Source organism: Chiloscyllium plagiosum, unplaced genomic scaffold (assembly GCF_037043375.1).
Source record: "Chiloscyllium plagiosum isolate Xiang-an unplaced genomic scaffold, Cpla_swu_hap1 HiC_scaffold_33, whole genome shotgun sequence".
Taxonomy (NCBI): domain Eukaryota; kingdom Metazoa; phylum Chordata; class Chondrichthyes; order Orectolobiformes; family Hemiscylliidae; genus Chiloscyllium; species Chiloscyllium plagiosum.
Genome location: NW_028270171.1, coordinates 8,271,854 through 8,283,920, shown reverse-complemented (window position 1 = coordinate 8,283,920; position 12,067 = coordinate 8,271,854). Strand labels below are relative to the sequence as shown.

General features: G+C 41.9%; 1 protein-coding gene across 2 annotated transcripts in view; it reads right to left on the bottom strand.

Annotated features, from left to right (window-relative positions):
- Positions 1–12,067, bottom strand: part of LOC122542176 (synaptotagmin-1-like) — a 142,700-nt gene that overhangs the window by 45,494 nt on the left and 85,139 nt on the right. Inside the window, exons 2-3 of one of the 2 annotated variants that reach the window (XM_043679615.2) lie at positions 5,386–5,571; positions 3,859–3,873 (exon numbers count right to left, since the gene is read on the bottom strand). In XM_043679615.2, coding sequence (XP_043535550.1) covers positions 3,859–3,873; positions 5,386–5,536 — 166 coding nt within the window. In that variant the 5' untranslated portion in view covers positions 5,537–5,571. The remainder of the gene's footprint in view (positions 1–3,858; positions 3,874–5,385; positions 5,572–12,067) is intronic. The other variant, XM_043679616.2, reaches the window with a different exon arrangement.

Here is a 12,067-nt window from a genome sequence, read left to right as displayed (position 1 = left end):
CAACTTCCCTTTTCAAATTATGACTGAATTTAATTTAAACTGCCCTTTCAGAGAGTGCACTTCACACCCCACACAGATTGTAATAACGTGTTGCCTGATGAACACTGATCATTCAACTCCTCCTTTGGTAGATTGAGGGAAACTACAACTACAAGGAAACTACTAAATAGAAAGGACTAAGGGGTATTGTCTAAAAACTAGATCTGGACTACAGCTAGATAAGTGGAGGTGATGACCTGGTGGTATTATCGCAAGACTACTAATCAAGAGAATCGACGTTTCGGGCATGAGCCCTTCTTCAGGAATGAGGAAAGTGTGCCAAGCAGGCTAAGATAAAAGGTAGGGAGGAGGGACTCACCCTCACCTTAACCTCCTTCCACCTATCGCATTTCCAGCGCCCCTCCCCCAAGTCCCTCCTCCCTACCTTTTATCTTAGCCCGCTTGGCACACTTTCCTCATTCCTGAAGAAGGGCTCATGCCCGAAACGTCGATTCTCCTGCTCCTTGGATGCTGCCTGACCGCTGCACTTTTCCAGCAACACATTTTCAGCTCTGATCTCCAGCATCTGCAGTCCTCACTTTCTCCTACTAATCAAGAGACCCAGGTCATGATCTGGGTACTCATGTTCAAATCCCACAGATGGTGAAATTTGTGAAATAAAAATCTAGAATCAAGCATCTAACAATGATCATGAATATGTTGTTGAGGGAAAAACTCATCTGGATCATTAATGTCCTTTAGAGAAAGAAACTGCCACCCTTACCTGGTCTGGCCTACATGTGACTCCAGGCCAACAGCAATTTGGTTGACTCTTAACTGTCCTCTGGCAATAAATGCCAGCAATACCATGAATCAATAACATAAAATCTTTCAGGAGTGAGGTTAGGAAAACATGTGTTTGGAATTCTCCCTCACATTGACACTTGATGGTCAATCAGTTAGTAGTTTTAATCTGAGATGCACAGAGGTTTGCAAACCAAAAGTACTAAGTGATATGGGGATAAATCAGTGATGTGGAGTTGGGTCTCAGATCAATGTCTGAGCTCAGTGAATGGCACAACAAGCTTGATGGAGCTGATTGGGCTATTCTGGTAGCTCTGGCATTGGCAGTGTTTTTGTCAGGAAGTCTGGAGACTTAGACTGCCTGAAAATTTGTCATACCTCTTAAATTTTAATCTCCTTCTGCCAATTAGACACTGTTAAATTTTGACTGACCTATAATCCTCTGGGCGCATGGGTTCTCAACAACAGTACAGACCAGAGAACTAATCATAAGGCTTCATGGTCTGTGCCATTTACGTTCTCCCTGCCCTGGTCTGATGCATTACCAGAAGAATACAGTTACTTCCTTTAACCAGTTTGGGCACCCAATTCATCCCAACCTCCCAGAACACGAGGATATCCTAAATGGAGTGATAAACTAAATTTAGATAATCATCAATTCAGCTGTTAAAGTGCATTTGACACACAATATATATGTTGTTAAAGTCATAAAACAAATACAGCTGTAAAGAACAGACAGTCCAGTAGAGGTGAGATAATGAAAAAGATGAAAGCATATATCAGAGCAAGACATTTATGGCAAAGAAGCAGATCTTTTTGTTTGTTCCACTACTTTGTTGGAAGAATGAAAAGAAATCCCATTTTGCTGTTCTTTGTAATTTCCTCTGTTTCAAAACTTTTATTCACTGAATAATGCAGTAGTCTCTGCTTCAGCTACTCCCTATAGGAAAGCAGTATTGTTTTTACACTGTTGGTCTGAAGACAGTTCTTAATGACAGTTCTAAATTGACCCCTCTTCCGAAACTCCTCAACCACTGGAGTCAGATCAATACCTTTCACAAAACACGTCTTGATTACCTGAAGAGCATTAATCACATATTGTATGGGAGTGTTCACCTGGGTTTACTATGATCTAACATGTGTAGATTAGGTTTCAAGTTGGCATCATTAAAAGAGACACGTATATCATGTTTGGGTAATGGTTCCATAGCACATGGTCCTGATTGTCTGGAGGCTGGCTTATTTAGATTGTGGAGCATAGCACAGGGTTCCCAGTTGTGTGCCATGTTACTGAAATCCCCAGTACCTGAGGAATCATAGAATGCCTACAGTGTGGAAGCAGGCCATTCGGCCCATCAAGTCCACACTGACCCTCCAAAGGACAACCCATTCAGACCAATCCCCTTTTCCCTGCATTTCTCATTGCAAATCCATCTAACCTACACATCCCTGGACTCTACAGGGCAATTGACCATGGCCAATCCACTCAACTTACACATCCTTGGACTGTGGTAGGAAACTGGACCACCCAGAGGGAACCCTTGTGGACACGGGGAGAAAGTGAAGATACCACAATGACAGTCACCTGAGGGTTGAATTGAACACAGGTCCCTGGCGCTGTGAGGCAGCAGTGCTAACCACTGAACCACTATGCCATTGCAACATTATCTTTGCATATTATACACATAACATTTCTTTCAAACAGGTTGAAGAAGTGAAAGTTTTGGTGGCTCAGTGATAATGTCACTTTGCCAGTAACCTAGGGGCCAAGGCTAATGCTTTGAGGACATTGGTTCAAATCCCAGCATGAGAGCCGGTGGAATTTAAGTTCAATTAAATGCCTCTGAAATTTAAAACTGTCTCAGTAATGGCCAACATGAAGCTACTGCAAAAATCCACTTGTTTCCTTTTAAGGAGGGAATCTGCCATCCTTACCCAGCCTGGTCTACATGTGACTTCAGAGTCGAGAGTGTGGTGCTGAAAAAGCACAGCAGATCAGGCAGCATCTGAGGAGCAGGAAAATCGATGCTTCGGGCAAAAGCCCTTCATCAGGAATGAGGGGCTAATTCCTGATGAAGGGCTTATGCCCAAAACATCGATTTCTCTGTGCTTTTCCAGCACCTCACTTTCTCCTACATGTGACTTCAGCCTTACAATAACAGTTTTGATTCTCAAATATCCATTCACCAGTGTAATGGAGATTACACTGCTGCCTCACAAGGCCAGGGACCTGGATTTGATTCTACCCTTGGGTGACTCTCTGTGTAGCATTTACACGTTCTTCCTGTGTCTGTGTGAGTTTCCTCTGGATGCTCCGGTTTCCTCCCACAGCCCAAAGACATGCAGAATAGGTGGATTGGCCATGTTAAGTTGTCCTGGGCATCCAGAAATGTGCAGATTAGATGGAGTAGCCATGTGAAATGCAGAGTTACAGGGATAGGGTAGTGGAGTGGGTCTGGGTGGGATGCTCTTTGGAGGAGCAGTGTGGATTTGATGGGCCGAGCAGCTTCTCCCCCCACTGTAGGGGTTCTACAAACTGGCCCAGTAAAGGTAGTCAGTCAATTAGGAACAGATTGCAAATGCTGGCCTTGGCATATCCCATGGAAGGAGTTTTAAATCGCCGAAAGTAGATGCACAGCGTTATGTCTCTCTTTCTCAGTTCATTATATCTGGTTGGCATGGATGAGTTGGACCGAAGGGTCTGTTTCTGTGTTGTATATCTCTGTGACTCTATGACTCTATTTTGGTTACTTTGTGCACTTTAAGTGACTTTGATGCTTCAGTTTGACTTAAACTTCCATAGCCCAGTTGGATAAATTTTAATGCACTTCAAGGCATCTGATTTGGACAATGAATGTGGCATAGTCAGTGTCATGCACCTCCCAAAGGAGCAAAAATATTCTTCTATCTATCCATTCAGACAGAGATAAATCTTATTGCAATATCTCAAAGTCCTCAAATCAAGGATACTTCTCAGTCTCATCAAACTTCAACATTAAAAGGTTAATATAAAGATTATACTTAAGGAAAGCTTATACTTAGACCACAACAACAATTTGCCATATGCTTACTTACATTTCCTCGCATGCACTGAAAGGGTTAATCAGGAAAGAAAAAGAAATAGTGTGAAATAAAGGAGGAAGTGGAAAACACTGAGAAATGAAGCAAAGAGAAGCTAGCGGGTATATTTTACAGTCTTGTGCTCCTGCTGCATAGCTTTCCATGCCAGGAACTCAAGCCCAGAATTAACATTATGTCAGACATAAACTGATTTATTTGACTCGCATTCCTGTCACCACACTCCTGAGCTTCAAGAGCTCGCTCGTAAAATTTGTCCCATAAACTCCACAGGGAGGCAATAAGCATTCAGGTTATATCACACTTCGAGAAATGAGGTGAAAAATATTTGCTAAAGTCACTTAACATGGAAATAACGTTTAAATAGAGGAACCACCAATTGCTTTCATAAAAGCTACTCATCTGCTAAAGTAAACTGATTTTGGCAGAATTCATTGAATGCAGTCATCACTATAGTTAATCAGGAGTTAATCACCCTTACTCCACATTCAGATAAGTCTCACATCCAAATCTGTAAAATACCCTTGACATTGCCATACTCACCACTGTATAAATCCTTGATATACATTGATCCATTACTGTAGCAATTCCTACTTCCCACATTCCTCACTGTAACACTCTGATATACCCAACTCCCCTTAATGTAACACTCTCTGAATTACCCACACTTCTCACTAATACCACTTTGATATACCTCACACCCCTCACTGTAACACAATGATATACTCCACACTCCTCACTGGAACACTCCGATGTACCCCACACCCCTCACTGTGACATTCTGATATATCCCACAGCCCTCACTGTAACACTCTGATATATCCCACACCCTTCACTGTAACACTCTAATATACCCCACATCCCTCACTGTGACACTCTGATATATCCCACATCCTTCACTGTAACACTCTAATATACCCCACACCCCTCACTGTAACACTCTGATATATCCCACACTCCTCACTGTAACACTCACTGATATCCCCACACCTCTCACTGGAACACTGATATATCCCACACCCCTCACTGTAACACTCTGATATATCCCACACCCTTCACTGTAACACTCTAATATACCCCACACCTCTCACTGTGACACTCTGATATACACCACACCCCTCATTGTAATACTCTGATATATCCCACAGCCCTCACTATAACACTCAGATATATCCTACACCCTTCACTGTAATACTCTAATATAACCCACACCATTCATTGTAACACTCTGATCTACCCCACACTCCTCACTGTAACACTCACTGATATCCCCACACCTCTCACTGCGACACTGATATATCCCACACCTCTCACTGTAACACTCAGATATACTCTACACACCTCACTGGGACACTCTTGATATACTCCACACTCCTCATTGTAACACTAATATATCTGACTCGTACACAAACTTTACATTCCCAATATTATTGCCATAAGAACCTAATTTCCATCGTGAAGACCTGGCAATTTCACTGAAACATTCGTTAATCTAATGTTAGAACTTTGGCTATTGTTACTTACTTGGTATTTTGCTCAGTTCATTCATGAATTTGTTCTTCATGTGTGAGAACACGTCATGTTTACTCGGTGAATCTGTGGCATTGTGTTCTGTCTCTGGTTCTGGAGTTGTGGTGGTAGATACCATCATGGCTTCTCTACGTGCTGGATTCATGTTTCAGCCTTCAGCCAGACAGCTGGCTGGTGATCCTAAAGATGTTGGAATGACCGAGTTATTTGATTAGCAGGAGGCTAGAAAATGCCAAGAAGAAAATACATTGACAAAGGTGCAAAAGCAAAACATCCAAAATGGTAGCTTGAGTTGAGACAACAAGCTACTAAGCAAGAAGCCTCAGGACAAAATAAAACATCCTAAAATAATAACCATCTTCTGTGCAAAGAATTTTTGCCTAGCCCACCTTTAGTTCCTTTAATGATTGTCTTAAATTGGTACTGCATCGTTGGTAGCCCATTGATGATGGAAACAATTATAATATCATTGAGCAGTATGTCATAAAAGGATAATATTTGGCTCAATAAGACTATGATGGTTCTTCTGAAGTGCAATCCAGCTAGCATCACTCCATGGCTCTTTCTTCAATGTCCTACAATACTTATCTATTTATCCCAGTTTTCAGTGGAAAACCTCCATTGAATTTGCTTTCATTTCTCCATCAGGCAGTGCATTCCAAATCCGAACCATAATTTGCAGAAGAAAGTTTATTCTCATGCCACCTCTGATGTTTTTGTGGATCAAAATGCACTCTAAAAGCTTCTTGATTGTTGCCAAATAAAGAGTTCTTGGAGTGCAGGCTCATAGTTCCTTGAAAGCAGAGTCACAGGTAGGGAGGATAGTGAAGAAGGCATTTGGTATACTTGAAGTTTTGGTCAGTGCATTCAGTATAGGAGTTGGGAGGCCATGTTGCAGCTGTACAGTACATTGGTTAGGTCACTTTTGGAATACTGCAAATTCTAGTTCCCTGCTATGGGAAGGAGGTCGTTAAACTTGAAAGGGTGCAGAAAAGATTTACAAGGATTGAAGGGTTTGAGGTATAGTGAGAGACTGAATAGACTGGGCTTATTTTCTCTGGTGTGTCTGATGCTGACGGGTGACTCTATAGAAGGTTATAAAATCATGAGGGGCAAGGATAGGGTGAATAATCAAGGTCTTTTGCCCAGGGTAGAGGAGTCCGATAGAGGGTATAGGTTTAAGGTGAGAGGGGAAAGGTTTAAAAGGGACCGAATGTGCAACTTTTTCATGCAGAAGGTAGTGCATGCCTGGAATGAGCTGCCACAGGAAGTAGTGGAGGCAAGTACAATTACAAAAATTTAAAAGGCAGCTGGATGGGTATCTGAATAGGAAGGGTTTAGAGGGATATGGGCTAAATGCTGGCAAATGGGACAAGATTAATTTAAGATATCTGGTCGGCATGGGCGAGTTAGACTGAAGGGTCTGTTTCCATGTCCTCGGATACTGCCTGACCTGCTGTGCTTTTCCAGCACCACTCTAATCTAGACTCTGTTTCTATGTTGTACATGTCTATGACACTATGTATGTAAAAAGCTGTTTGGTTATGGTGGCCTGTGGGTCCACTTGAAAGCAGAGTTAGGAGAATTTATAACAGGGATTAGAGAAATGACAGATAATTAAATGATTACTTTGTTCTGGTTTCAGATTCAAGAAATGTCCCAGAACGAAAGATTCAAGTGACTGGGGAGAATGAGTAAATGAAGGAAAGTTACACAAGTTACACAAGAATGTTTGTACTGGAAATACCACTGTGACTGAATATTGATGAGTCCCAGGATCTGAGCACTCACACCTGCATGTTGAAGAAGGTGGCTATAAAGATTGCTGAAGCATTGGCAATTATCTTTCAAAATAGCATAGATTTTGGATTTGGAGACACGGGTGTTGGACTGGGGTGTACAAAGTTAAACATTACACAACACCAGGTTACAGCCTAACAGGTTTATTTGGAAGCACTAGCTTTCAGAGCGCTGCCCCTTCATCAGGTGGGCCACAACCACGTGATGAAGGAGCAGTGCTCTGAAAGCTAGTGCTTCTAAATAAACCTGTTGGACTGTAACCTGGTGTTGTGTGATTTTTAACTGCATAGGTTTTGGAATGATTCCTGCAGATTGAAAGTTCTCAAATATCACCTCACTATTTAAGAAAGGAGTAAGGAAATAAAAGGGAATGATAGCCCCATATGGTATACATCAGTAGTGGGGAAAATGCTAGAATTTACCAGAACTCTGCCTTCATTAATTGAATTTAAAGTCCAGTAGCTGCCATGGTGAGATTTGAACCTATGGCCCAAAAGCAAGAGCTGGAGCCATTGGATTTCTAGCCCAGTGACGTTACTGCAAGTCACCATCACACCTCGATATGAAGAAAAACCCAAAAGGCTTCTTTTCGAATACTGTACACAGTTCTGGCCACTCTGTTCTCGGAAAGATATTATTAAACTGGAAAGGATTCAGAAAAAATTTACCAGGATGTTGCCACGAATGGAGGGTTTGTGTTATAAGGAGAGGCTGGATAGGCTGGGACTTCTTTCACTGTAGCACAGGAGGTCAAGGGATTACCTCATAGAGATTTATAATATAATATGGGGTATAGATAATGGCAGGTGTCTTTTCCCTAGGGTGGTGGATTTCAAGACTGGGGGAGGGGAGAATATTTTTAAAGTGAGAGGAGAAAGATTTTCAAAAGACATGAGGGGCAATTTACTTTACACAGAGAGCGGTTCGTGTGTAGAATGAACTTTCAGAGGATGTGGTGGATGCGGGTATAGTTACAACATTTAAAAGACATTTGGATAAGTACATGAATAAGAAATGTTTGCAGGGATATGGCCAAGCTCAGGCAGGTGGGACTAGTTTATTTTGGGAACATGGTTGGCCTGGACTGGTTAGTCCGACAGGCCTGATTCTGCGCTCTATGACTATGACTGATGCTGACAATCTTTAGTTAAGCAGAAGTCTTGGTGTTAGAATTAGTGTTGAGTTATCTAGTTCCTGCACAACTTTACATTATCAGGGAGGTGCTTGGTTAAGTGGGGTTGTGAACATTGTTGCAATATTTAGATCCTTGGAAGCACTGCAATGTTTAGGTGAAAGGGCAGATGCACAGCAGTTGTTCCAATGTTTGATTCAATTAACCTTTTGAATCTCTAGCAGTGACTTTAGATGCTGAAGGCACTGGGGAAGATGAACAATGCAGAAATTGTAGCTAAAACAAACTGTGATGAACATTAGTCAGAGCAAAGATATTGGGGGAAATCCAAAACATTCCTTTACCTTCCCAATCACAACTTCCAGGGACAGTTCCAAAAGATACTATGGACATGCAAACTCAATGTGAAAGTTATTGAAATATGAACATTGAGCCAAGTCTAAGCCCATGTTTATTGGAGACAGTTTAAAAGGAAACAGATTTCAATCAGTTAGAGGACAATCTAGAACTGATGTTAGGAGGTTGTTTTAACTCAGTGAGTGGTGCCTGGATGGAGAGATCTTTGAGTAGACCATCAGAGGCAAAAAACTCTGGAACTTTGGTGCCTGAATGAGGATTACTTCGTGGTCTGGGGTGAATTGTCTATCTCATCTGTCTTTACCTCCTGAATGTTTTTCCAATCTGGAAATAAGCAGGAGCTAACCACATGAATGGCAATATGTCGCTTGAGAAAAATGAATAAAAACACAGTATGAAGTTAATTCCTAAAACTAACTTAAGGGTATAGTTCACAAGTTAACATACCTGCACAAATATTTTTAAGCAACATTTTCAGGTGTCTCATGACACACCTCTCGAGTAGGTCGGCATTGAACCTGGGTCTTTAGGCTTAAAAAGTAATGGTCAAGGTCAAATTGTCATTGTCCTACTGGACTGTAGAGCTGCTCTATCATTAGAAAGAGAGAACTGGTGGTGGTTTAACCTGAGGGTCATCCATGCCTCAGGCACAGGGAGAGATTGAGAAGGAGAGTCCTTCATGGTAACTTCAGCAGGTGGGGAAATGGAACCCACGCTGTTGTTGGCATCACAAACCAACCAGTCAGCCAACTGACAACCCCCAAAAAATGACACTACAATTCTGCAACAAGGGCCCTAACACTCAGTTGCATGTAGAACCCAAGTGGAATTCATGTGAGGAATTTGAGCATTAAGATCTGTGCAACTGATCGACTGCCAATGTAATTTTGGATCCATAACATTTAATGCACAAATCTTCTCCAAACCAGGAGTAGTTGGCATTTGGAAGAATCAGCTATCTAACATCTTAAACATTGACTTAACCTTCAAGAGAAGTTGGATTAACTCTTGATCCTATGATATGTGGAAGGATATTAACATAGTTTAGAGAAATAATAGTTTTGCTCTTAGGTCAGGACCTGGAGGACAAGGTGAATTAGGAATGTACTCATCACCTGCAAAGGAGCGGCGCTCCGAAAGCTAGTGTGCTTCCAATTAAACCTGTTGGACTATAACCTGGTGTTGTGTGATTTTTAACTTTGTACACTCCAGTCCAACATCGGCATCTTCAAATCATACTTATTTTCACGCAGTGACTACACTTTAAGAGGCAGTTTGTTCTCTGTGAGCTGTGTATGCATTTAAGGTGTGGAAAGGGTCATATAAATGTGAGTTGTTCTTCATTAATTGTCTCTTTAGAGATTGTAGAGTTAATGTCAGCCATGCCTCAAGGGAAACGCTCTCACCTTAAGATGTGAAAACATGAACTAGGACCTCAACTTTGAAGCTGACACTCAAATACATTACAGAGAGAGCCTGCTTTGTAGAGGGAACCTGCTTTGTAGAATTAGTTCTGTGAAGCCAGCAGTGCAGGTTCAATCCCCATGCCAGCTGAGGTTAATATGAAGGTTCCACCTTCTCAACCTTGCTCCATGCTTGAAGTGTGGAGACAACTGATTGTCTCTCTCTCTAATGGGGGAGTGGGATGACTGCCATTTCGTTTGATGCAATCCCAGCTCAACACAAGAGTTCGCTTAGTGATACTTCTAAGAAGGACAGGGGAGATCTGCCCTGTGTCCTGACAACTGTTATCAGTCATTTATCATTGTCAGAAACGGATTATTGTTGAAAAATGTGGTGCTGGAAAAACACAGCAAGCCAGACAGCAACCGAGGAGCAGGAGAATCGACGTTTCAGGCATAAGCCCTTCTTCAGGATTCCTGAAGAAGGGCTTATGCCCGAAACATCGATTCTCCTGCTCCTCGGATGCTGCCTGGCCTGCTGTGTTTTTCCAGCACCACATTTTTCAACTCTAGTCTCCAACATCTGCAGTCCTCACTTTCTCCTAGAAACAGATTATTATCTGGGAAATATTTTGGGATTGAAAAAGTCCATTGTGTCCATTTGGTTCCTGAAAAATGGACTAAACAACATTACCGTTCTGAGGAAGGATTACTCAACCCAAAACATTAACTCTGATTTCTCTCAACGAATGCTATAGATATAGTTAATGGTAGTTGTCTTTTTCCTAGAATGGGGATTTCAAGACCAGGGAGCACATTTTTAAGCTGAGAGGACAGAGCTTTAAATAAGACATGAAGGACAATTTTTTTACATGGAGGGTGGTTCGCGTATAGAATGAACTTCCTGAGGAAGTTGCGGATGTGGGTACAATTACATCTTTTAAAACATTTGGATAAGTACATGAATAGGAAAGACTTGGAGAGATACGGGCCAGGAGCAGGCAGGTGGGACTGCTTTAGTTTGGGATTATGTTCGGCATGGACTGGTTGCCGAAGGGTCTGTTTCCCTGCTGTATGACTCTATGCTGCCAGACCTGCTGAGATCTTCCAGCAATTTCTGTTTTTGTTTTGTGTCCATGAAGATTTCTAATTTAGTATCATAACCACTAAACTAATGTAAAGTACTTTTTCCATGTGGAAAGGCAGAATAAGATCATAGTTGCGGTAATTAATAAAATTGCATCTATTCCAATGCAAGTGAAAGCCGTGTCCAATGACACTAATCTATTTAACTCTGACTCCTTTGGCATTCAACACAGTGGCAGACATTTTACTGACAACTCTATTTATCCATTCCCTGTTGCCTGTTGGAAGCTCAGCTCCCTTGCCATCGCCTGGCATTGCACAGCACTCCCTCAGCAACCCCCAACATACAGCTCAGAGGATTCCACCCCTGCAACCCTTTCATCCCAGGAGCTCCAGCATATACCTTGACTGGTTGTGAAAGGTTGAGCAGGAAGAACTCAAACAGAAATGAAAATGTCACCACGGTATTATCAGCCCATGTAACCTTTCCATTCATATTTATATTTCACGTTGAAATCTTTCACAAACAGTCAGAGGTGGTGTGGCTTCCATGGTAACCGCTGGATGTGTCGATCACACAGCTTCGTGGTAACTGTTACATTTCCCAATTCATTTGCACCACATTTCTATGGATAGTGGAAATCACGCAAGCTGCTGTTTGCTGGGGAGATTTAACAAAATTTGCCTCACCTACTTCTATCTTTGTTCCTAGCCTTCCCTTAATACTGGCTGGGTTTGTCACTGTCTGCAGTGAAGGGAACACTTATCTGCACCCCATCTCCCACCCAGACTGCTGGCCCCAATTCCATCAGAAAGTGCACAAGTGTGGATGATAGTTCAGAACTGGTTAAATTAATCAGGAAAGAGGGTCAAGAAATAAATTTATTCTTAACCAAGA